Source organism: Bufo bufo, chromosome 2, assembly GCF_905171765.1.
Source record: "Bufo bufo chromosome 2, aBufBuf1.1, whole genome shotgun sequence".
In the NCBI taxonomy this organism is placed as follows: Eukaryota; Metazoa; Chordata; class Amphibia; order Anura; family Bufonidae; genus Bufo; species Bufo bufo.
In genome coordinates this window covers 443,346,449-443,369,664 of record NC_053390.1, presented here as the reverse complement: position 1 = coordinate 443,369,664, position 23,216 = coordinate 443,346,449, and the positions used below count along the sequence as shown (strand labels likewise).

Sequence of the window (23,216 nt, the reverse complement as noted above, 5' to 3'; positions counted from 1 at the left end):
TAATGGTTTTGGCGAGACTCTTGATTACAACGGTCTGGTTTTCACAAAACATACCTAGTGTATCTACATGGTTAAATTTGATTAATAAGATCAAGAGTTAAGAAAATATTCTATATAAGCAAAGAAATATTGACGAGAAATGGAATAGGATATGGGGGAGTTGAAGGTTTCCCTATCCCCACCCCATCGGTATCCCATCTCCGTTTTGTTGATGGAGGGGATAGGAGACTCATCGCAATGAGGAGGGAGGGTAGTAGGGGTAAGGGGGGGGGGAGTAATAATGTTTGTTGATTTCTGTACGGTGGTGATTTAATTTTTTTTCTACCAATAAAAAATTTGGGGGGGAAAAAAAAAAATCTTGTAGAAAGCCTTTCCAGAAGAGTGGAAGATAATTTTGCTGCAATGGGAGAACCAAATCTGTGGAACTGGTTCGGACCCATTCATTCTCTATGGGGCAGGAATGGATGCGGACAGCACAGTGTGCTGTCCGCATCCACATTTCCAGAGCGTGTCCCCGAACTTCCGTTCCGCGGCTCTGGAAAAAAAATAGAACATGTTCTATGGGGGTGGCGGCCGGGTGCATTGCGGATCCGTGTGAATGAGCCTATGGATTTAGAATGAGATGTCAACTCCTGTAGATGTCGCAAAACTTTTTATCCATGTACTGTAGTGTAGCTGAGCTGCAAAATAAAAGAACATTACGATGGAGACCCAGCAGACCTGCAGTTGTGCTGAGGACAGTTCTTCAATAAGTCATATGTGGAAGGTTGACTGAACAGTCACCAGAATGTGAAGCATCAGTAGTAGTAAGGATAAAGGGCTAAAGACCTACTACTGTGAATACTTGTATTGAATTCGGAGCACTTAGCCACCAACTGAAAACATTGCTCTTACCCCATACCGGTGTCACTTAGGACCGTGTTACTCGACTCCAGTCCTCAGGGCCCACCTGCCTGTCATATCGGAATATTCCACAGAATGAAGACCTGTGGTTAGTCCTGATGCATTTACACTAATTTTATATCACCTGCTCAATAAAAGGAAATCCTGAAAACTTGATCGGTAGATGGGCCCTGAGGACTGCAGTTGAGGAACACTAAGGCCTCTTTCACACGGGCGTTGCGGGAACATGCACGATTTTTCCGCGCGAGTGCAAAACATTGTAATGCGTTTTGCGCTCGCGTGAGAAAAATCGCGCATGTTTGGTACCTGAACTTCTTCACAGAAGTTCAGGCTTGTGATCAGTGTTCTGTAGATTGTATTATTTTCCCTTATAACATGGTTATAAGGGAAAATAATAGCATTCTTAATACAGAATGCATAGTAAAATAGCGCTGGAGGGGTTAAAAAAATAAAAAATTAAACTCTCCTTAATCCACTTGCTCGCGCTGCCGGCATCTCTTCTGTCTTCTTTTTTGCTGTGTGCAGGAAAAGGACCTGTGCTGACGTCACTCCGGCCGTCACATGATCATCACCATGGTAAAAGATCATGTGACAGACCATGAGAAGATACAAGCGGCACTTCTGCTTTCAGCGGTGCGGTGCGCGCGTCCCGGGAGGAAGATCCACAGATAATGGTATAGTAAGGACCAGCACTCGCTTCAGTAATAATTTCAAATAGATTTAATGGTCACATACAAATGATAAGTGACGCGTGCGTTTCGGCTACTGTGAGCCTTTGTCAAAACATGTTGTGACAGACCATGTGATGACCGGAGTGACGTCACCACAGGTCCTTTTCCTGCACACAGCAAAAAAGAAGACAGAAGAGAAGCCGGGCTGCGCGAGCAAGTGGATTAAGGTGAGTTTTTAATTTAATTTTTTTTTAACCCCTCCAGCCCTATTTTACTATGCATTCTGTATTCAGAATGCTATTATTTTCCCTTATAACCATGTTATAAGGGAAAATAATAATGATCTGCTCCCCACCCAGATCGTCTCCTAGCAACCGTGCGTGAAAATCGCACTGCATCCGCACTTGCTTGCGGATGCATGCGATTTTCACGCAACCACATTCATTTCTATGGGGCCTGAGTGAAAATCCCCGCTAGTGTGCACAGCCCCATAGAAATGAATCGGTCAGGATTCGGTGCGGGTGCAATGCGTTCAACTCGCGCATCGCATCCGCGCAAAATACTCGCCCGTGTGAAAGGGGCCTAAGGGTACTTTCTCACTAGCGTTTATCTTTTCCGGCATAGTTCCGTCCTAGGGGCTCAATAGCGGAAAAGAACTGATCAGTTTTATTCTAATGCATTCTGAATGGAGAGCAATCCGTTCACTATGCATCAGGATGTCTTCAGTTCAGTCTTTTTGACTTTTCAGGACTGAGATAAAACCGCAGCATGCTGTGGTATTATCTCAGCCCAAAAAAAACTGAACACTTGCCTGAATGCTGGATCCGGCATTTTTTTTTTTTTGTATTATTGCTGCATTGACTGATCCGGTATTCCGGTCTGCGCATGCGCGGACCTTTAAAAATGTGAAAAATAAATACCGGATCTGTTTTGCTTGATGACACCGAAAAAACTGATCAGGTATTGCAATGCATTTTTCTGACTGATCAGGATCCTCATCAGTCTGAAAATGCCTGATCAGTCTGAAAAAACTACATGCGTTTGCCTGATCAGTCAGGCAGTTCCAAGTGTGAAAGTACCCTCAGTCTACATGTGGCAACCAGCTACATAAAGACCAGAAGGATGAGGATACTGTAGAAATGTCTGATCCATTCACGTGGCAGAAGAGTGAAGGCACCGCATAAAAGCATTACGTGTGTAGGTCAAGGGTTACAGTAAATTTATCTTCAGTTATCCATGTCACAAATCAACAAACCTGCTATGTATGTTTGATGTGTGGCCATTTAGCTTGTTGTTTGGCATGTATACAAGTTGTGGTGAGCTTTATCGTTGCCCTAGGCTACGTGGATCCCATCAGTCTAGTAGCCTGTAACCCTGGAGATACTGGGTTGTACTTTCTGCTGTCACCAAATAGAAATTGTCTGGAATGTTTTATTTTTGTTGTACTTTGTACCTCTCTGCCATAGCTAGTGTTGAACGAACTTCTGTTTTTCAAGTTCGGGTTATCTAAGAATTCCGTTATGGATTCCGCCATAACTTATGGTCCGTAGAGCTTTTGTGGGGTGCTAGAAAACCCTAAGCACTTGGATTGGTTACAAGTCTGTATTTCTTCCTACGCGACTACGACAAAATGTGTAATCTTTGGGTCCAGTTGCAGGATCAAGTGCTGTCCTTATGACTAGTCTTCAGCATCTTTTTACAGAAGATATCATTATTAGTCTTGCTACTTTACTTGGTGATGGCAGGAAAGGCGCGCTGAGGCGCAAGAGCAAACCCAGGCTCATTACCCTGGTATGAGGTACAAGTCAAGTCCCGTCTGCTTGCTGAATGCTGATACCATCTTGGTTTCAAGCATTTTAGAATCTAAACACTGTAGGGCAGATTTATCATAGACTGGCGGCGTACGCTGGTCTATGATAAGCAGGCGCGTTGCCGGAGGCTGCACTTAATAGATCAGGAAGGATACACCTCGTCATAAATTGGGTACAGCATCCGGCAATCCATGCTCCTATACTGATATCTATGCCAACCCTTGGATGGCGTAGATTTCCATGTTCATTTACACCAGAAATCTGCTGGGCCAATGTCCTGCCCCCTTTTTGGGAAAGTGACAAAGGCTACAGAGAAATGCCACTTGTGCAAAAACTGGTATACATTTAATGATAAATCTGCATGTGTATATGGAGTGGGACATTTATTAAAACTGGTGTAAAGGAAAACTGGTTTGATAGCCTATAACAACCAATCAGATTCTTCCCTTCATTTTCCAGAGCTCCTTTGGAAAATGAAAGGTGGACTCAGGTGGTCCAAAAGAAAAACAGTCTTTATTGCTGATGGCAACACATCGGAGGTCAGTTTTCATTTCTTAAAGGGGGTACACCTTCTGGACATTTATGGTATACCGATAGGTGCAGGCCCACATCTCAAGAACTGGTCTCTGGGAGTAAATGGAGAGTGTGCCACGCTTCCCGTTCACAGCGGGGCATGGTTCTTGAGATGGGAATACCTCTTTAAATTAAATTATTCTCATGAAAAGAAAGTGGATATCTGGTTGCTATGGGTAACAAGTCACAGTTTTTTTTCGTTTTTTTTCTTTTTTTTCTGTTGGGGGGGGGGGGGGTTATACAAATATTAAAAAATCTAGTACCCCTACATTTTGAACTAGTTAGGGCTTTGTGATCTCCAGCTTGAATAGCGGCTAACACTAGATTGGTTGTGCTGCTTTCTAATATATCTGTATCACTTTTCTTCGTGCTTGCTGTCAGTGAATGGAGATCCTTGATACTGTGAACAAGCAGAGCATGTTGGCCAAGGCTCTCAGACGGTTGCTGCTGCCGCTTAATCTTTTAGCTGGCTTCAGCTATCGTTTCTTGTCTGGCTACTTCAGCTGGCATATGGTGTGTGCTCAGATGACTTCTGAGGAGTCCAGTAATTGGTCTTCTGATTTTGGACACACAAGTGTAAGCAGTTTCTACAGATTCAGTTCAAATATTTATGTTTTTTTCTCCAGACGCACTTGCAAGCATCAGTGGCAGCTGGAGCAGCTTCCGGCCCTCCCCAAAGCCTCAAACTCACCTACCCAGAGACATTGGATCGGATTAAGGAGGAGTTTCAGTTCCTCCAGAGCCAATACCACAGGTAAGGTCCAGCATATTAGGGGTTCTCTGTCTTCCTAACCCACAGTGCTGACCATAGTTCTGTATAACGATCATCTGAGCTCCCCCAATGGAATGCTTTTTGGTAACTTATATTAATTGGGTGGATTTCTAAATAGTAATTGTTAGATCGTTATAATAATAAAAGTCACCGTTAGTGCAGTGCAGTTTTCCACATTTTTGGGAAAGTTTGAACAAGGTGGGCCAGCCCTTCAAGGTGACCAAATTAGAAATACATTTTACTGATTGGTCTGCTCTTCTGTCGTTGTCTGAAGTTTAAAGATGGAGTGTGAGAAGCTAGCAACAGAGAAGACGGAGATCCAGAGGCACTACGTCATGGTGAGTTGACATAAAGATGCAGAATGATCCTCGAGGGTGTCAGTATGACAGGTATGTGGCAGTAGACTTGTCCAAGAACTTTGATCAGCATGGTGGTCAGCCCAAAAAAGACAAAGCAGTTTTACTAGATGTGTTCCCCTTTTTAAAAAGGCCTCTCAAATGTGGATTGTTTAGAACTTGGCTAAGCAAAAACCAGCACATTTCTATTCACACATGCGTCCAGAGATGCAAGACGAAAAGGACATCAAAAATACATGACTTTCTGGAACAATAGGGTAATGGTTACCTTTTACGTTAGAGGACCCGTCACCTCTCCTGACATGTCTTAGTTTCAGGAAATAATTGTATTCTTCAGAAAAGAACAATTGTAGACCATTTCAGAACTGTGTTGTAAAGTTCCTAATGGACTCCTGCTATAAATTCACAGCTGAGTGTTACTATTTGGAGGTGTCTCCAAAGACTTGCACTGTCCAGTCAGTGACTGCTGACACTGCACAGACGCACCTTTGAAAAGAATGGTAATACCAAGTTGTCAGTTCATAAATACTCAGGAGGAATAACAGGAACGAACAGCACAACACCGTTTTGAGAGAAGCTGCTTCAGAATTGTTGTTTTGTAGAAAATACAAGTATTTAATAAAACGGACATGTTACAGGTGGCAAAAGCTCCTCCTTTAAGGGGTATTCTGGTGTTTGGACGAGAATACTTGAAAGATGGCTGCAGGGTCACTACACACAGAACAGTACAACACTAATCCGAGATCCTAAACATTTATAGTTCATGGTTTTTGTCACCCTGCTGCTCCCTATTGTCCTCCGCGGTGCAGCAAGGGTAGGCCTGGCTTCAGCAGTCCCATCATGCATTGCTGACATCTCCCCTGTGTACATTTCATATTGTGCTCCCTCACTGCTTAGCGTCTCACATTAGTTCCCAGTTACATCCTCCTATAACTCCTACAGCTGGAACTGAGCATGCTCAACCAGGCGGCCGCAGCCGAGCTGCAGGACGTAACCCTAGGTCATATTCTGGGTCACAGTGCTGAGTGATTACGCTTTCAACTGCTGAAAAGCTTTAACAACTATATATTGAGGAAATATTTTTATTTAACTTATATTTTATTTTTATTTTTTAATACCCTTCTAAATGGAGCATGTTCTTGGTTTTCCAAGGTGTTGGCAACTGCTAATTATACAAGGCTGAAAGGATTGCCATATGGCAGTGGTGGTGAACCTATGGCATGGGTGCCAGAGGCGGCACTCGGAGCCTTCTCTGTGGGCACCAATATTCACACATTCAATGGTGTACCAATATGCCTTAGACTATTCATGCCATTCATCAGCGCAGGTCGCACTATGAGCGGCACAGGCAGCGCATTGAATGTAGGCAGGCTATTATAGCTAAATGATAAAGTACATGGAAGATATACCGTATTGGTATTCAGGTTAAATTGCTGGGTTGGCACTTTGCGATAAATATGTGGGTTTTGGGTTACAGTTTGGGCAATCAGTCTGTAAAAGGTTTGCCATCGCTGCCATATGGCATGCCCCCTGCAGCCCTGGCTGCTATGAAATGGGAAGAATCAGGGCTCCTTATTTCTGGGCTGCTGATGGGCACTAAGCTTTGAAATGCTGCATGAAAGAATCTCCCTGTTATATGGCCAGCTCTGCGCTCTCTTACTTTGATACTGATATTCACCTTTCTTATTTCTTTCAGTATTATGAAATGTCCTATGGGTTGAATATTGAAATGCACAAACAGGTAAATCCCAAATCGTCTTAAAATATTGTTCTGGTTTTGGCTTAGACTTTTTTTTTTTTCTTGAGTATTTTCTTCTACGATCCTGTTTCTTTCTGCCTTTTGTGCTTGTCGTTTCTTTGGCGGTGAACCACACCTGTTTGTTTGGGTTTCTTCTGCCCACTCCTTCCTTCGTCATGTTCTCCCTCCTCCGCCCGCTGTGGTAGCAGCGTACTCATTCCTCATGCTGTGTGAGTTAAAGTAGCAGTAAATTGCACATTAATGAGCGAGGCCTTCCTCCTCCTGCAAAGACATAAAATCCATCACAGCCCCTGGAGGCAGCGTCTTCCCTGCCGTACTCACTCAGTCCTGGCAGCGGTGCCATTAAGACAACAGGGGAAGACGTTTCTGTCTTGTGGTGTCCTCTCGTGTCCTTCACATAATACATCGCTCACTCGGCTAGGTGTCCCCCACCCCCTCCTTTATTCCACTGGGATATGGACAAGTCTTTTTGATTAGTACTTTAATGTGGAGATGATTATTCTTAGAATGGGCACAGGCTTTGTTACCTATTATGTGTAGCCATAGATCTTGAGACTTCTAATATCACTGTACAACTGCATCATGGCTAAAGATTACAGTATGGATTCATAGATCCTTTGTGTAACAGATGTACATTTCACATATCCTAAATGGCTTCCCTGATATCGGGAGAAGGCTCTGGAAACCTTGGGTGGCTCATGCCAGTATCTTGATATGCTGCTGCATGCAGCGGTATTTCGTCCAGCAGGAATCTGGTATTCATGCCAGGACCCCATTTTAGTGATTGGGATCTGTACGACTCTGCTGGTGTCTGGCATGTGCCCGATCCAGCAATTCTGGTACTCTGTTACTATGCCGGAGCAGGATACTGGAATTTAAACGCCAATCTGTACCCAGCCGTACCAATATCCCAACCACTCCTGTTTTCAGTGTTTCCCGGGTTCCTTGCTAAACTCTACTTCCTGGTCCCTCTCGACACAGGAAACCTGATTGCTTAGCCAGTCACTGACTGTGGTAGGTCAGTCACAGGCAGTCCTTGTCTGAGTAGTTTTTTCTCAGCTGGACAACCCCTGTAAAAAGGACCAGTTACCCGCTGAAACTTTTTTTTACAGAGGACCGCCCCCTCTCCCGACATGTCTCTTAGTAATAAAAATTCTGGAGCATCTATTCTTATGACTATGCTGTGCCATAAATAAATTGCCAGCAGTCTTCTCTTAAGGTCCAACTGGGTGTTGGACTGTGTGTCACCGCACAATCAGAGACTGACTGCACTGATTTGATATTGTTAGACAGAACCCTAACTGATAACAGAGTTGGTTGGACCTCCTTTAAATATCCATACTCTGTAAATCAGTGCCGTTCCACTAATCTGGTGTTATTGACCCCACACACAGTTTAATAGAGTTGACCCTGCTGACTGGTGCTCTTTAGAGTAAACCTTCCACAATGCCATGTAGGGCTAGCTTAGCTGAATGCAATGTAATGACACCTTTCACTTATCAATCGGTTTCATTCTGGAGGAAAAAGTACTTCTAATCCATATGCAGATGATCAGATGGATAAGTGCACTGAGGGCAGTTCCAAGCCACCCTGTGCACCTTTAATCCTCCTCTGTGCTGCCAACCCTTCCCTCTACTTGATTGACAGGGCCACCTTCTTGCATAGTCATTTAGCTATACTAGCCCTACACAGCATTTTGTATTTGAAGGCGCTCTTTCTTTTCTTTCTTTATTTTTATTTTTTTCAGAAAGGGTTATTTTTTAAACTACATTTTCATCAAGAAACCATTTTTTGTAGAATTTTTGTCTTTCACTTTTGCAGTACTGTACTACTGAAAATAAATACAGCATGTCCTTCTGTAGCAGTTAGCACAGTGAGCTACAACTCGTTACGTTATTTGGCTTACTGCTGCTGTGAAGGAAAGATGGTATCCGCTAGTATAATAGTACATTATAGAACAGGGATCAGCAACCTTCGGCACTACAACTCCCAGCATGCTCCTTTCAATTCTGTGGGAGTTCAGAGAACAGCCAAGCAAGTGTGCATGATGGGAGATGTAGTTTCACAGCACCTGGAGTGCCGGAGGTTGCTGATCACTGTTATAGAATTTGGATAAGTGTTACGGCTCTATTGTTTTCTTGATAGTCCTACATGACTATGTCCACAGAACAGTGTAATGTGTGATTCTCTAAGGTGCAGCGGTATTTGTCCAGCCGATTCTCTGAATATTTGCTGAGTTGCGGTCTGATCTGTCAGTCTCCATTATAGTTAATGGGGCCTGACCGCATCCCTACAGCTTTCGGCAATGCCGGATACAGAGATCCAGCAAGCGGTTTCCTGCCGGATCTGAGAAACGCTAGTGAGTCACTCCAGAATGGTCTGGCTGAGAATGTCAGTTGGGGCAATTTGCCATGTTAAAATTGCAAACAAAGGAGGAAGTTAAAGGGGTATTCACGTAGGTACAAGTTATCCTCTATCCTGGAGATAGCTGGGTACAGCGCTCTACTACCTCCAGAATTCCCATAGAAATAAGTGGAGCGGCCACGCACATGTGTGACTAGCCACTCCGGTCATTTTAGGGGAGCAGCAAGGGGACTGCAGGAGGTATGGAGCCCGTTCTCGTGATTCGTGGGGGTCCCAGCGGTAGGACCCCTACCAATCTGATAATTATCCCCTGTGGATAGGGGATAACTTGTACTAACCGGAATACCCCATTAAAGGGATAAGCCAGGAATTGATATTGATGCCTTATCCTCAAGATTGTTCATCAATATTAGAATGAATTGGCTCCGATGAACCGAAGTTATTACTTCACGAAGTCGCGCAAGACTTCACAAAATTTCCTAAATTAATTTTTACTGTAAAAAAACATTTCCCAAACTCTGGTCCGGTTCCAAGCTACCACTTGGAACCGAACCCTGAGTTCGGGAAACGTTTTTTACAGTAGAAATTAATTTTTGAAGTTATTACCCGAAGTCTCACGATACTTCGCGAAGTAATAACTTCGGCTAATCTGAGCCAATTCATTCTAATATTGTACGGAGCGCTCACTCCATACAGTATTCAAACAAAAAGTTTTATGCAAATCATCCGAAGTCCATTCGCTCATCCCTAATCCATATCAGATCGGGGGACTTCTGCCGATCAGCTGTTAGAAGAGGCTGCAGTGCTCTGAGCGATTTAGGCCTCTTCCTAGGCCAGTGACCTCACACAGCCTAGTTGCAGCTCAGCTCCATTCAAATTAATGCCGCTATACAATACATGGCGCTGTGCTTGGTAAGCTGACAGGAGGTCGCAGCGCTCACAGGAGCTCTGACGAGCGCCACAGCTTCTGCGACTCCGACCCCGTCAATGTGACATTGATGAGGATAACCCTCTTTAAAGAGCCAGGACAGGGTGTAGAATACATGGAGTGGCTTAAAAAAAACTGTATCCAGAGGACTATCCACCCGAACTACATACAATATTCCCATATAGGCTATTAATGGGGTCACAATGTTTGATGGCCCTGCACTTACTCCTGATATAACTAACCATTGTATACTTGGTGGGTGTTTGTCCTACGTGATATATCCTGAATGCTGTGGTGTGTACGCAGTGTAAGCCGCTTATTTACAGGGTATTGCGCATGGCTAGTTATGTGATGGCTGTTTTCGTATGCTTCAGTGAGGAATCTGGAAGCGTGTACCAACACATTTAGACAATCAAATAGTTTTCACTACTGACTGTAAATTTTTTATTAGCATTCTTCTTACCTAGATTTTAATAAGCTTTCTTTCCATCTTTTTTTTTTTCTTGCTCTGATTGCTTTCTACATTAGCATTACAATTCTAGTTTATCCCAGGTTATGATGATGACTTATTTTGTACTCTTCTAGACTGAAATTGCCAAACGTCTGAATGTTATATGTGCCCAGTTGGTGCCATTTCTGTCTCAAGAGGTGAGATTTTTCATTGGCTTAAATTGCTTTCCTTTCTTAAAATGTGCTTTTATTCTATTATTTCTTGTAATTTCACCTGACACTTTGCTTTTCTTCAAAATCCAGCATCAACAACAAGTGGTCCAGGCAGTTGAACGAGCTAAGCAAGTGACGATGGCGGAGCTTAATGCAGCCATTGGAGTATGTTTGTTTTGGTTGTTTTTTTTAGTTTTTTCCCCTGGTTCTATGATTGGCAGAGAGCATTCTCGTTAAGTGCGGTGACCTTGAAACTGGTTCATAAATTGGAAAAATGGGCCTGCTTACTTCCAGAAGTAACTCCACGTTTGTCCACTGGTTGTGTGTGGTATTGCAGCTCAGTCACCTTCGCATCATTGCAGCTAGGCTGCAGTACCACACACAACCCTTGGACAGGTGTGGCGCTGTTTCCGGGGAAAGCAGCCATATTTTTAAATCCTGGAGAACACCTTTTACCTTTTTTGTGAGGCTTTTGAGATTAAATAAAAGAAATTGAAAAATTAAGGAATTAAAATGTCAGTGTTTACGTTGATTTCCAAAACTAAAATGTATCTCCTTTTTTTTCTCTTTTTTCTTTTCATGAACTGTCCTCTCCACAATGTGAATAACAGCACCAGCTCCAAGCTCAACACCTCTCGCACCATGCACCTCCTATTCCACTAACGCCTCACCCATCTAGTCTGCAGTCTCACAACCTGGCGGCTGCCACCAGTGCCTCCAGCCTGCTGGCCCTTTCTGGTGTCCTTGGCCTACAGTCTCAGCTGGCAGCAAAAGAGGGGCTGGCCGACTCAGAGCACAGAGGTAAATCTAGATTGCTCAATTAAAAGGGTTGACCCATCTGGGAATTTATGGCATCCATGTGAGGATGTGCTATAAATGTCCAATAGATGATGGTCCCAAGAATGGGGGCTTTGTGATGTACCTCTGGGAATGGAGAGGAGACGACGCATGTGCAGCCCTCATTCACTGCTAAGAGACTTCCAAGAATAGCTGCGCAAGTGTGCTTGGCTGTTTTTGGAAGTCCCATAGCAGTGGATAGAGACCAGCTTCTAACTATCGGTCATTTATAGCATATCCTGTGGACCTTAAATTAGACACGCATGCTCCATGATTAAAATGTTACATAGTGCAATTGCCCATTCTCTGGATTTCTGTCCTAGTAATGCAAATTGGTTTAGTAACCTGGGCGTTTGACTGTAGCGTATTCTTGAATCCCTTTCTTTTTCAGGCTGTCTTCTAATGGTCTGCCTGTTTATTGGTGAATTGCCTGGTTATGTCTGCTTTGGGCTATCTTATCTTGACTTGCTGGTAATGGGTTTGAATGTATGGCACATTCAGGAGACCAGAAACCTATATTAAATGGGATGAGGAAGCGGTGTAAAGTAAAACTGGCTTAGTTGCCCATAGCAGCCAGTCAGATCGATCCTTTCATTTTCCAAAGCTCTGAAAAATGAAAGGTGGAATCTGATTGGTTGTTATCAGCAACTAAGCCAATTTTCCTTTACACCGCTTTTGCTAAATCTCCCCCAATGTCTTGGGTTGGAGTAATAGGTTTGCTTTTTCCTTCTTAGAAACGGCTCCATTCTTGTCCATTTGGTACTGCAGCCCAGCCCCCATGAATAATGTACAAAAATTAAAATCGGACATCACATAGTACACGACAATCTCTTTCTAACAAAGCTAGAACCAGCATTGTAGATCATATGGATCCAGAGATCTTCCCATTAATTGCTGCAATTGCTGCTAGATTTATTTCAAACTGGCATCTGACGGGGTGTGCCCTTTCTCAGAGGGTGTGTTCTTTCTGCTGAAGCTGGTGGCATTTGAAGAATGGAACTGAGCATGTGCTTCCGTCTCAGCAAGCTGGACAGTGAATTTAGAAAAAGGGCAAACAGCAGGTGGCGCTATACGGATAGATTTCAGTGAATAACTCGGTGGCTATACTAAATTTTTACATGCAATTACAAAAGATTTCAGATCCTAGTGCTGGTTTAAAAAATGTAGAATATTTTTCGTGGGACAACCCCTTTCACAAAAATGACGCTGTTTCTGGGCAAAATACTGAACAAGCCATATACAAACATTCCAGTAGTGTCCTCACAGGCACACAGTAGAATAGAGCCTGAGAGCTGTAAACTGTGTGGTGCTAAGATTTCTATGCATGGAAAACCAAATGAGAGAGAATCTTTAGGTGCAAAGGGGAAATCTTAGTGTTTTTCCCTTTCCACATAAGCCGACTGGTCCAGTGTATTGCTGGGGGGAAGGAGACTACCAGTGGTGGGCGGTATCTGCTGGAGAAATGGGGAGATCTAGATCTGTAAGGAAGAGTGAGATTTCTTAGTGGGAAAGCGATGATAAATTAATAATCTTGACTAAAATTAACCATATCTTTCCCTTTTCTCTTCTTGTACGTTTCCATGGAGACAGACAGAGACCCAGGGCCTGTAAGTATAGCGCTGTACTGTGTGAGGGGATGTGGGGAATACTGTCTGTCTAACCTGAGAACATGGGGCCTGCATTTGGTTTCTGATGAAGCTGTATCTGTGGGTGGGGGTGGGGGTGGAATAAGTGGCACCCGAAATGGAGCCTTTTATTTACTGCGTCTTCAGATCCGGCACTTGGTTAATGTATTCTAGTTCCTCTGCTCGTACTGGTCTTCTTTCTGCTGGTCAAGTTCTGGGGCATCTGTCATTAAAGTGCTGTTTAGACTAGACCTTTTAACCGTTACACACACTACAACGTACAGCTACATCATGGTGCGCTGTAAGGAGTATGGAGCGGGCTCAAGTGTTGAGCCTGCTCCATACGGAGCGGGTGCCAGCTGTATAATATAGCCGGCACCCAGCCACAATGAACGGTATCGGTGATGACACTGATCCCAGTCGTTTAACCCCTCAGATGCTGTGATCAATAGTGTCCACAGCATCTGTGGGGTTAGGCAGAGGAAAGGGGCTCTCTCTGCCTTCCAATTGAAGACCCCATGGTGAAATTGCGGGGCTGCAATCTGTTGCCATGACAGCCTGGGGCCGTAGGAAAGTTCCCAGGGCTGTCATGGCTAACTGCCACTAAATCCCATGCTCTGCTCAGTTCCATTCAAGTGAAAGGGCCTGGGCTGCAATACCAAGCTTAGCCACTATACAATGTATGGCGCTGTGCTTCGTAAGCTGTGAGAAGGCCGCGGCTTGGACCCTTTCAAACAGCTGATAGTCAAGTGCCAGGAGTCAGACCCGATGACCTGTCCCTAACCTGAGGATACGTCGCCAGTATTGTACTCCCAGAAACCCCTTTAATCCAGTTTTTTTTTTTTTTTTTTAACCTTTCACAGAGCTGTCTCACCCTTCCAAATGGGGAGCGTGTGCGAACCTTATCAGATTACCTGAACAGTAACAAAAAACGCAAAACAGAGGAAAAAGACTTTGGAACAGATTATGTGAGTCCTGATTGTATCTTCTCTGTACTTCAGTAGGAACCTATCCACTGTCCTCAAGAGGCACCTGGCAGGCATCTGCACATCAGAGCTACTTAAAAAGTTGGCTCCTCTAACTTCAGCAACCCCAATAGATGTTTTTATTTTTTTAATAAATTCAATATTTAAAAGCCCTCAAATCTTGTTTCCTTTTACAGGGCAGTGATGCTGACCGCAGTGAAGACAATCTTGTGGTGGATGAGGTAAGTTACTTTTTTTTTTTTTTTTTTATATGATCCTTCAGCATCAAAGGAGAAAAATCAAAGCAAATGGTAGTAAGCTCCAATAAGTGATTGTCTTCCCAGGATCCTGCTTCACCTCATAGTGTCCATTCCTATTCCTCACGGGAAAACGGTGTAGATAAAGCCAACCTACAGAGAAAGGACCCTCCTTCAGCAAGTCCAAACTCTATGACTTCGTCTAGCAGCGTATCCCCTTCCAGGAGCAAGGATCTTCCCACGGTACTTGCATTCTGACCTCAGTGATACAAAGGGGTAGAGGATGTTTAACAATTCACAGCCAGGGCATGCATACACTGTTGGGATTCATTATGGAGGTGGATCGTTAGAATCCCTCTGTTACTTGTCTTCTGTAGATGATATTGGGTTTCTTTTCTAGCAAGTAGAGAAGGCTGGGACGCCAGGCCTGAAGTCTAGCACCCCAAATTCTCAGAGTGACATGAGCACACCTGGACCTAGTGGTGCTAGTGCTTCTCAGTTCCGACCGCTCTCCAGTAAGTCTGCCATTGACCCTCTTGGTGAGTCGAAGGTATCGGTGGAAAAGTTCAAAGCCATCTCCATCTAGTTTTGTGCCTAATGTAATCTCTGTTTAAAATTACTTCATAGCCCTTGGACTTCGGGCCCCCATGGGAACACAGGGTGGCTATCCAGCTGCGTTTAGTATTGCTCATCCTTCTGTGAATGCTGAGGGAGCCGCAGCCTATGCTGGTCTTCACATCATGTCTCCACAGATCAACGGGGCAGCTGCTGCAGGAACATACGGAAGATCCTCTTTAGTAAGTGACGACATTTTTAGCCTTTGTGCATTACATATTGAAGTGGTTTACTTATTTTACTAGGTGTTCTTACTCATTACTTCTGTTACCCTTGTAGGTTGGTTATGACCCTCATGCACACATGCGAAGTTTGGGGGCTGCTATTCCAGGAGCTGCATCTGGAAAACCGTGAGTGCTTCACATTTGTTCTGTTATCTCTTACTAATCAGTGCCTCGGCAGCAAATACTGAGACATCATGACCATCTCTTGCATGATTACGATTGATCTTTTTCTTTGTTGCATCCTTTGGCGTTATTGGAATATCTATCATTATATGGATTAAGCGGTTCCCCGGTATAATTGAAGGGATTCAGTACACTTCCTGCCATTGTCTCTCCGGCTTAGCAGAATGCCACACTGGATTAAGTGTGGTGAATACACATTTTCATACTGTGTGGGCAGGCTAATGACTAGGTCGACGGATGACGACACAGATTAAATTGTGCAGTGAATTCACACTTCTCTCCAGAATTACCTTGTGTTATGCCATACGTAACCGTTTTGGTGTGTGTAGACAGAAACATGAGCCATCCGCACGGATCTTCCAGGTCCTTAAAGCTTTAAAGAAACCACAGAGCACCACCCGTGCTTGCCCTTTGTCTGAACTTAGCCACAGACCCTTAAAGGAGACTTCTCGCCTAACTTTTCTTACTGCAAGAAGTTGTACATTTTTTTTTATTTACTGTGTATGTTTTAAAGGGAAGCAACTTTTTTCCTATGATTTTTTTTTTTGTGTGTGTGTGACCTGTATTGAATAGTCTGTGGTTAGCATGCGTAACATCTCTACTGTATGGCACAGTCTGCAGAATGCATGATGGCTATGTGCTCTTTAGTCTTTGTAATATTTGATGTTCAGCTTCTTAAAGGGGTTGTGTCACTTCAGCAAATGGCATCTTTCATGTAGAGAAAGTTAATACAAGGCAGTTACTAATGTATTGATTGTCCATATTGTCTCCTTTGCTGGCTGGATTAATTTATTCATCGCATTATAGACTGCTTCCAGGGGTCACTGCCTCAGCGCAGATGCAAGGTGGCTGGGACCGGAGCTGCTATGCACGCTGCCACTGTCTGTCCCAGCCACCAGAGAGGCTGCAAGCACTATAGGAAAAAATGAATAAAGACAGCCAAGGAGACAATATGGCAATTCCAATACATTAGTAAGTACCTTGTATTAACGGTCTACATGATAAATGCCATTTGCTGAAGTGAGACAACCCCTTTAAAGAAGATGTCCCATATGGACATTAGATAAGCCATAAATGTCCAATAGGTGTGGATCCCACCTCTGGGACCCCATTATGTGCCACCAGGAATGGGAGAGAATGCCGCACAGCTCTATCCATTCACTGCAATGGGAATTTCAAAAATGGCTGAGTAACTGTGCTTGGCTATTGTCAGAAGTCCCATAGCAGTGAATGTTGAAATAGGTGCGGGTCCCTAAGGTGGGACCTGCAGCTGTCAGGCATTGATGGTATATCCTGTGGATGGACCACAAATATCTATATGGGATAACCCCTTTCAATGTTTTCCTCTTGCAGAGCTTACTCCTTTCATGTCAGCGCAGACGGGCAGATGCAGCCTGTCCCATTTCCTCCAGATGCTCTAATAGGTTCTGGAATCCCCCGTCACGCTCGCCAGCTCCATACATTAAACCACGGTGAAGTGGTCTGTGCTGTGACTATAAGCAACTCCACACGTCACGTCTACACTGGAGGCAAAGGCTGCGTAAAAGTGTGGGACGTTGGACAACCAGGCACGAAGACTCCTGTGGCACAACTTGACTGCTTGGTAAGGCTCTGCTGAAGGATGCTGGTACTTCTGTAAATGTCCTCACACAGAGGTCCCTACAGCACTTTTACTTACCAGTTCTGCTTCTGACTGGGGCAACATTCAAGTGTAAGGAGCTGTGTGTAGTACCGGCACCACACCACTTGATTTTATGGGGGTTTAGACCGTCCCCCAGGATCGGTAAAGTATGCAGTAACTTGGTGATATGCCATTGCTTAATAATTCATGAATGTCTTGAGAAAGGTCTTCAGTGGAATATGTCCTTAGCGAACACAAAATCTGCATGTGTTGGATGTGTAAAAACCTGCCACATTTCCACAATATAATGAGCAGGTAGCAGATTTCAAAGTCTACAGCATGCTCTCCTTTCCAGGTTTCAGGTCTTGTGTCCAGTGTTGTGCAGTAGGTTTCTTAATATAATTGTATTTTTTTCCTGTACAGAATCGAGATAACTATATCCGCTCCTGTAAACTCCTTCCAGACGGCCGCAGCCTTATAGTTGGGGGTGAGGCCAGCACTTTGTCCATATGGGACTTGGCATCACCCACTCCAAGGATAAAAGCAGAGCTTACCTCTTCTGCTCCAGCATGCTATGCTCTTGCCATAAGCCCAGATGCCAAAGTCTGTTTCTCCTGCTGCTCTGATGGCAACATTGTAGTTTGGGACTTACAGAACCAGACACTTGTCAGGTGAGACATGCCAATAGCAGTCAAAACCAAGGTTGTTCATTTCATAAGTCATGGTAAAGGGGTTCTGCATTTTTTTTTAAACTGATCTATCCTCTGGATAGATCATCAGCATCTGATCGGCGGGGGTGCGACACCTGGGACCCCTGCCGATCAGCTGTTTGAAAAGGCAGCGGCGCTGGCAGTAGTGCCGCGGCCTTGTCACTGGGCTTGCAGTAAACAGGGAGGTCACGACTAGTATCGCTGGCCTGGGCACGGTTAAGCTCCATTCAAATGAACAGAGCTTAGCCCCGCCCAGGCTATTGATACTAGTCGTGACATCACTGGGTCTGCGGTAAACAGCGAGAAGGCCGCAGCGTGCTGCTGCCTTCTCAAACAGCTGAACGGCAGGGGTCCTGGGTGTCAGACCCCCACAGATCAGATGCTGATGATCTATCCAGAGGATAGATCATCAGTTTAAAAAAAACTGCAGAACCCCCTTAAATTTTTGCTTCATAAGTAGGTCTCAGGCTGTCCTATTAATGTTACCTTTGGATGTCTACCTGAAAACTTCTCAAAAGAACTGCTACATGTCTGACAAACAAAAATGGACCATCAAAGGCTTGACAGCCTCTAGCTTTATTACTACTACTTTTTTGCACGTTCTTGTTTTACAATGTAGTTGATGTAAAAGTAGTAAATTTTTATCTAAAGCTTGTTACACTTTTTCATAGGCAATTCCAGGGACACACAGACGGTGCCAGCTGTATAGATATCTCTCATGATGGCACCAAATTATGGACTGGTGGTCTGGACAATACAGTTCGTTGTTGGGACCTGAGAGAAGGCAGACAGCTCCAGCAGCATGACTTCAACTCTCAGGTACTGGATGGAGCTAGGTCATTGGGTGATTGTAGATAAAGAGCCTTCTGCGGATGGCCTTGTAAACCTTCTTTTCTCCCCCTATATAGATCTTTTCCTTGGGTTACTGCCCTACCGGCGAGTGGCTGGCTGTTGGGATGGAGAGCAGTAATGTTGAAGTATTGCATGTTTCCAAGCCTGATAAGTACCAGCTTCATCTTCACGAAAGTTGTGTCCTGTCTTTGCAGTTTGCTTCCTGTGGTGAGTACTGTAAGGGTGGCTTCACAGTTTCTTCTGCGCTGGAAAAAAGTGGGATGCACTTTACAATTCCACACAGTTTTTCACCGTTCCCATTTCAGTGGAATGTGGACGTGGATTCGGCACAGAATCTGTCCCAAGAATGAACATGTGACTTCTTTTCTCTCCGAGCAGTGGTTTTTAAAACCACCAGCAGGAAGTAACCAAATCATGTAATTTACCATGTGGTTCTCCCATTGAAATCAATGGGAGGTGGAGTGCATGTATTTTGGGTTGCACCAAAATCCACAACTAAAAACTGCATGGACTGGTGGGTCAGGTAACAACATTGGGAATTTCAGCACACCTAACCTGTATGCTTTGGCAGGAGCTAAGCTGCTCTCTGGAAGGCGTTTGTCTTCCTGTTCTGCAGAGCATCCATGTTTGTGTGGGTGGTTTGTTGGCCGTTGATGTAGTGTTTGGACAGCTTTAGTTATCATTCGGGCAATTACAGCTGAAATTGCATGTGAATTGGGTTGTTTTAAAGCACATTGGAACAGATTTACTACTACTGGGTTTGTGCTTTCTTAATATAGCGATGAGACTGAAGATTCTACAAATTTGTATCACTACAAAGATGGTTTTGGTATCTAGAGGGAGATACTTTTCCTTACTATAGCTTAGTCTACTTTCACACCAGCGTTAATATTTTCCGGTATTGAGATCCGTCATAGGGTCTCAATACTGGAAAAAAAAAAAGCCTTCCGTTTTGTCCCAATTTATTGTCAATGGGGACAAAACTTAACAGAACGGAAAGCTCCAAAATGCATTCAGTTCCCTCTCATACCGGAGTGCAAACCACAGCATGCTGCAGTTTGCTTTCCGTCCTGGGATGCGGAGAAAGGCAGAACCGTCATGATCCACAATGCAAGTCAATGGGGACGGATCAGTTTTCTCTGACACAATAGAAAACGGATCCGTCCTCCATTGACTTTCAGTGGAGTTCATGACGGATACATGTTGGCAATGTTAAAGATGATACAACCGGATCAGTTCATAACGGATGCAGATGGTTGTATTATCGTGACAGAATAGTTTTTGCTGATCCATGACGGATCCAGTAAAAAACGCTAGTGTGAAAGCAGCCTTAAGAAGAAAAACGAATGCAGACCATTAACTCTGCACATTATGAATCCCTTTAGCCACATCCATTTACAGAAGTGCCCAGTGAGGTGCAGTGTCAGAAACCCTTAATAAATATGTTGCGCCTGGATTTCTAGTGTTTTTTGATTAGTAAATCTCTCCCGCTGTGTCCATTGTAAATATTCAAGCAGTGATGGGTCCTTTTTTAGGAGGTAAGCCAAGTTGAATGCTGCCCTAAAGGACCATGGGGAGTGAAATGACCGGGTCTCTTACTACTGCAAATGATTTGGTCAATGCAACCGTAACTGGCCCTTTCTTACTGCTAATTTGTGTAGCCAGCAGTGATTTCTGACCTGTCTGTGTGACTCCTGTATCTTGTACATGCGTCATTGCTGCAAGCCATAATGTATTTAATGGGTGCTGCACAACATACAAGAACCAGGGATGCAAAGAGGTCCATCACCGTGAAGGCACCACAGGTTCTGCTTGGTATCAAACGCATACCCTCTTCGATCTGGCTGTGATGAGGAAGTCTAGTAATGAAGTATGCTAAAGAAAGAGACTCTTCTACATTCTGCATTGTTTTTTTAAAGAGGGATGTAGCTTGAATGTTGTAGTTTATGGAGGTGACTCAAGATTGGCATTTCTTTTTCTTCAGGTAAATGGTTTGTAAGTACTGGCAAGGACAATTTATTAAATGCCTGGCGGACACCGTATGGAGCAAGCATTTTCCAAGTGAGTGATCTGTAATTGCTAAATACTGTGCAGTACATGGGCTTAAAAGCTGTTTCAGCTCTGTATGAGCCACCTTCCAGAGACCCTCCTATTAGAGATGTCCACGTTTACTGTATTGACTGGAATTTATATCTGCCATTGCTTTATCTATAAATATTATTACAGTACAGTGAAAGGCATCAGTGTAATTTGGGAAGTTTAGAGCCTGGCACAAAGCAGCTCTTGGTGGTATATTTGGGCATATACGGTACATATTGTCCATAGACACAACACTAGAGGGAACTCGTTGACTTCTATGGGAGTTAGGCAGGCTCTGTGACCTGTGCAGAAGTCATTGTACAGGGAGAGGGAGTAGATAAGTTGTAATGTTGTGAAAAGCGGATCCTGTGTTATCTATATAAAGGTGTCATCTGTCATTGTAGTTCTGCCTGTGATGACAATGAGATGACGGCTGAAAGTGATCTGTAGAGAACAGGAATTATCGGCTCCATTCACACGTCCGCAATTTCGTTCCGCATTTTGCGGAACACATACGGACACGGAATTGCGGGTCCGCACTTCCGTCCTGCAAAAAAATAGAACATGTCCTATTCTTGTCCGCAATAGCGGACAAGAACAGGCATGTTCTATTAGTGCCGGCAATGTGCGGTCTGCAAAATGCGGAACGCACTTTGCTGCTTTCCGTGTTTTGCGGACGTGTGAATGGAGCCTAATAAGTCTGGTGTTGAATGTGAAAACTGCAGGATTTTAGGATTTATTTTTTTGTTTTGAATATAGATAGAAACATGGGGGGGAATGCCCCCCCCCCCAAAATAAATAAATAGACACAGACTTACTTCTGATGACGCATTCCCCTTTAAAAAGAAAAACCTGAACTGAAGCCCAGGAGATGAAGGGATGGACACCACTCATACCAGCGGATCTCCTGCTTCTTTATATATTTGGGTGCATGGATCTGACGTAATATCGGCTTTAGAATAAAACATGAGACACATTTACTGATGTGATTGTACTTGCACCTTATTATACAATGCACCAACACTTCACACACATGATGTGCATAATTTTGCATTAAGTTTCAGACTTATTTGTGAAGCAAGTGCACCAAAAAATAATCCCCCGCGCATAGATTGCCTGTTTAGGTCTTCCAGCCTGTCAATGGGGTGAGGCTTGGTGGAAGGGTGTAGGGTGCGACAACCATTGGGCTTTATACATTTTGATAAGTGTCTAGCATATTATGGTATCAGACAGCGTGAGCCAGTGACGGATTTGGTGTAACTTGAGACGCTGTTCTAAGTTTATGCTCTCTACATTTTAGTCAACTGTTACCCATCAGGATTTCACTCCTGCAATTTTTCAGGAGGACCTGTCACATGTCTGTTTTTAGCTACTGTATACATTCTCCATATAATAATTCAGGATCATCTATTCTTATGACTATGTTGTGCCCCAGACCTTTATTGTAGCCAGCTTGCTATTCATTCATAAAGCTCTAGCAGGAATAATAGGAGAGCTAATCTAGAATAGTTATTACATGGGTAGTAATGTAGGGTTATTCTATAGAGCTCATTAATGATCATTGCATGTGAAAGGGAATGTCATAAGATGACCTTTTTATTTTATTTACAGTAAAAAAATAAAAAAAAATCCCTGCCTTCTCTATGGGGAGCCCAGCTGTCACTTACGGCAGGCTCCCAGCTTATGCAGCTGTATGATCTCCTCCATGCAGCTGCTAACTCTGCAAAAGACGTTCAGAAACATCCTTGCAGATGTTTATAGTCAGCCAGTGGTCCTCAGGTGGTTAAAGGAAATGTACACAACCCATTTAAGTTTACTCAGGCCACGTCTTCTGTAACAGTCTGTAAAAAAAATTTTTTTTTCTTCTTTGCAGTCAAAAGAGTCTTCATCTGTTCTGAGCTGTGATGTTTCCACTGATGACCAGTTCATTGTCACAGGTTCTGGTGACAAGAAAGCCACAGTCTATGAGGTTATCTACTGATGGCCTCTGTCTTCAACTTGGGTTCCCCTTCTACTGCACGGACCCACAAAGGGGGATTATCTGTCCTTTGGGTTAGTTCTGTTTTTAGGTGTATATTTTATCAGTATTGGCCAGCGTGTATTTAATAATAAAACTGGAGAAAATAACCATTGTGTCTTGACTTTCTCATGTTGGTGCTTCGACCTTCAAAGCAATGGTGGGAAAAGGGCTATTGAGGTTCATTGGTCTGAAGTAAAAACTTGCACTATCCAAAAATGATTATTATTTTTTTTTTTATTGATCAGACTTAAAAATAATAGTTGCAAATATAAAGTATCATTAAGTCTAATTTATCCATAATTCATCAAGTGGAGCGAACATTTCTATAGCCGCACCACTAGGACATTTACATTGCAGAGGCACACTACATATTTATGTAAATGTATTGGTATGCTTCTAATGCTTGACGCTCCAGTGGGCAGCGTGTA

General features: G+C 43.7%; 1 protein-coding gene across 3 annotated transcripts in view; it reads left to right on the top strand.

Annotated features, from left to right (window-relative positions):
* The window catches only part of LOC120989418 (transducin-like enhancer protein 1), a 75,528-nt gene extending 52,633 nt beyond the window's left edge, over positions 1-22,895 (top strand). For all 3 annotated transcript variants that reach the window (XM_040417502.1, XM_040417503.1, XM_040417500.1), the window contains exons 3-21: positions 4,585-4,712; positions 5,005-5,068; positions 6,783-6,827; positions 10,723-10,785; positions 10,891-10,965; positions 11,412-11,601; positions 13,228-13,244; positions 14,126-14,230; positions 14,425-14,469; positions 14,572-14,727; positions 14,885-15,023; positions 15,112-15,281; positions 15,379-15,449; positions 16,860-17,109; positions 17,551-17,798; positions 18,509-18,656; positions 18,746-18,896; positions 20,674-20,750; positions 22,642-22,895. In XM_040417502.1, the coding sequence (XP_040273436.1) occupies positions 4,585-4,712; positions 5,005-5,068; positions 6,783-6,827; positions 10,723-10,785; positions 10,891-10,965; positions 11,412-11,601; positions 13,228-13,244; positions 14,126-14,230; positions 14,425-14,469; positions 14,572-14,727; positions 14,885-15,023; positions 15,112-15,281; positions 15,379-15,449; positions 16,860-17,109; positions 17,551-17,798; positions 18,509-18,656; positions 18,746-18,896; positions 20,674-20,750; positions 22,642-22,749 (2,250 nt within the window). In that variant the 3' untranslated portion in view covers positions 22,750-22,895. The remainder of the gene's footprint in view (positions 1-4,584; positions 4,713-5,004; positions 5,069-6,782; positions 6,828-10,722; positions 10,786-10,890; positions 10,966-11,411; positions 11,602-13,227; positions 13,245-14,125; positions 14,231-14,424; positions 14,470-14,571; positions 14,728-14,884; positions 15,024-15,111; positions 15,282-15,378; positions 15,450-16,859; positions 17,110-17,550; positions 17,799-18,508; positions 18,657-18,745; positions 18,897-20,673; positions 20,751-22,641) is intronic.
* The last annotated feature ends 321 nt before the right edge of the window (positions 22,896-23,216 follow it).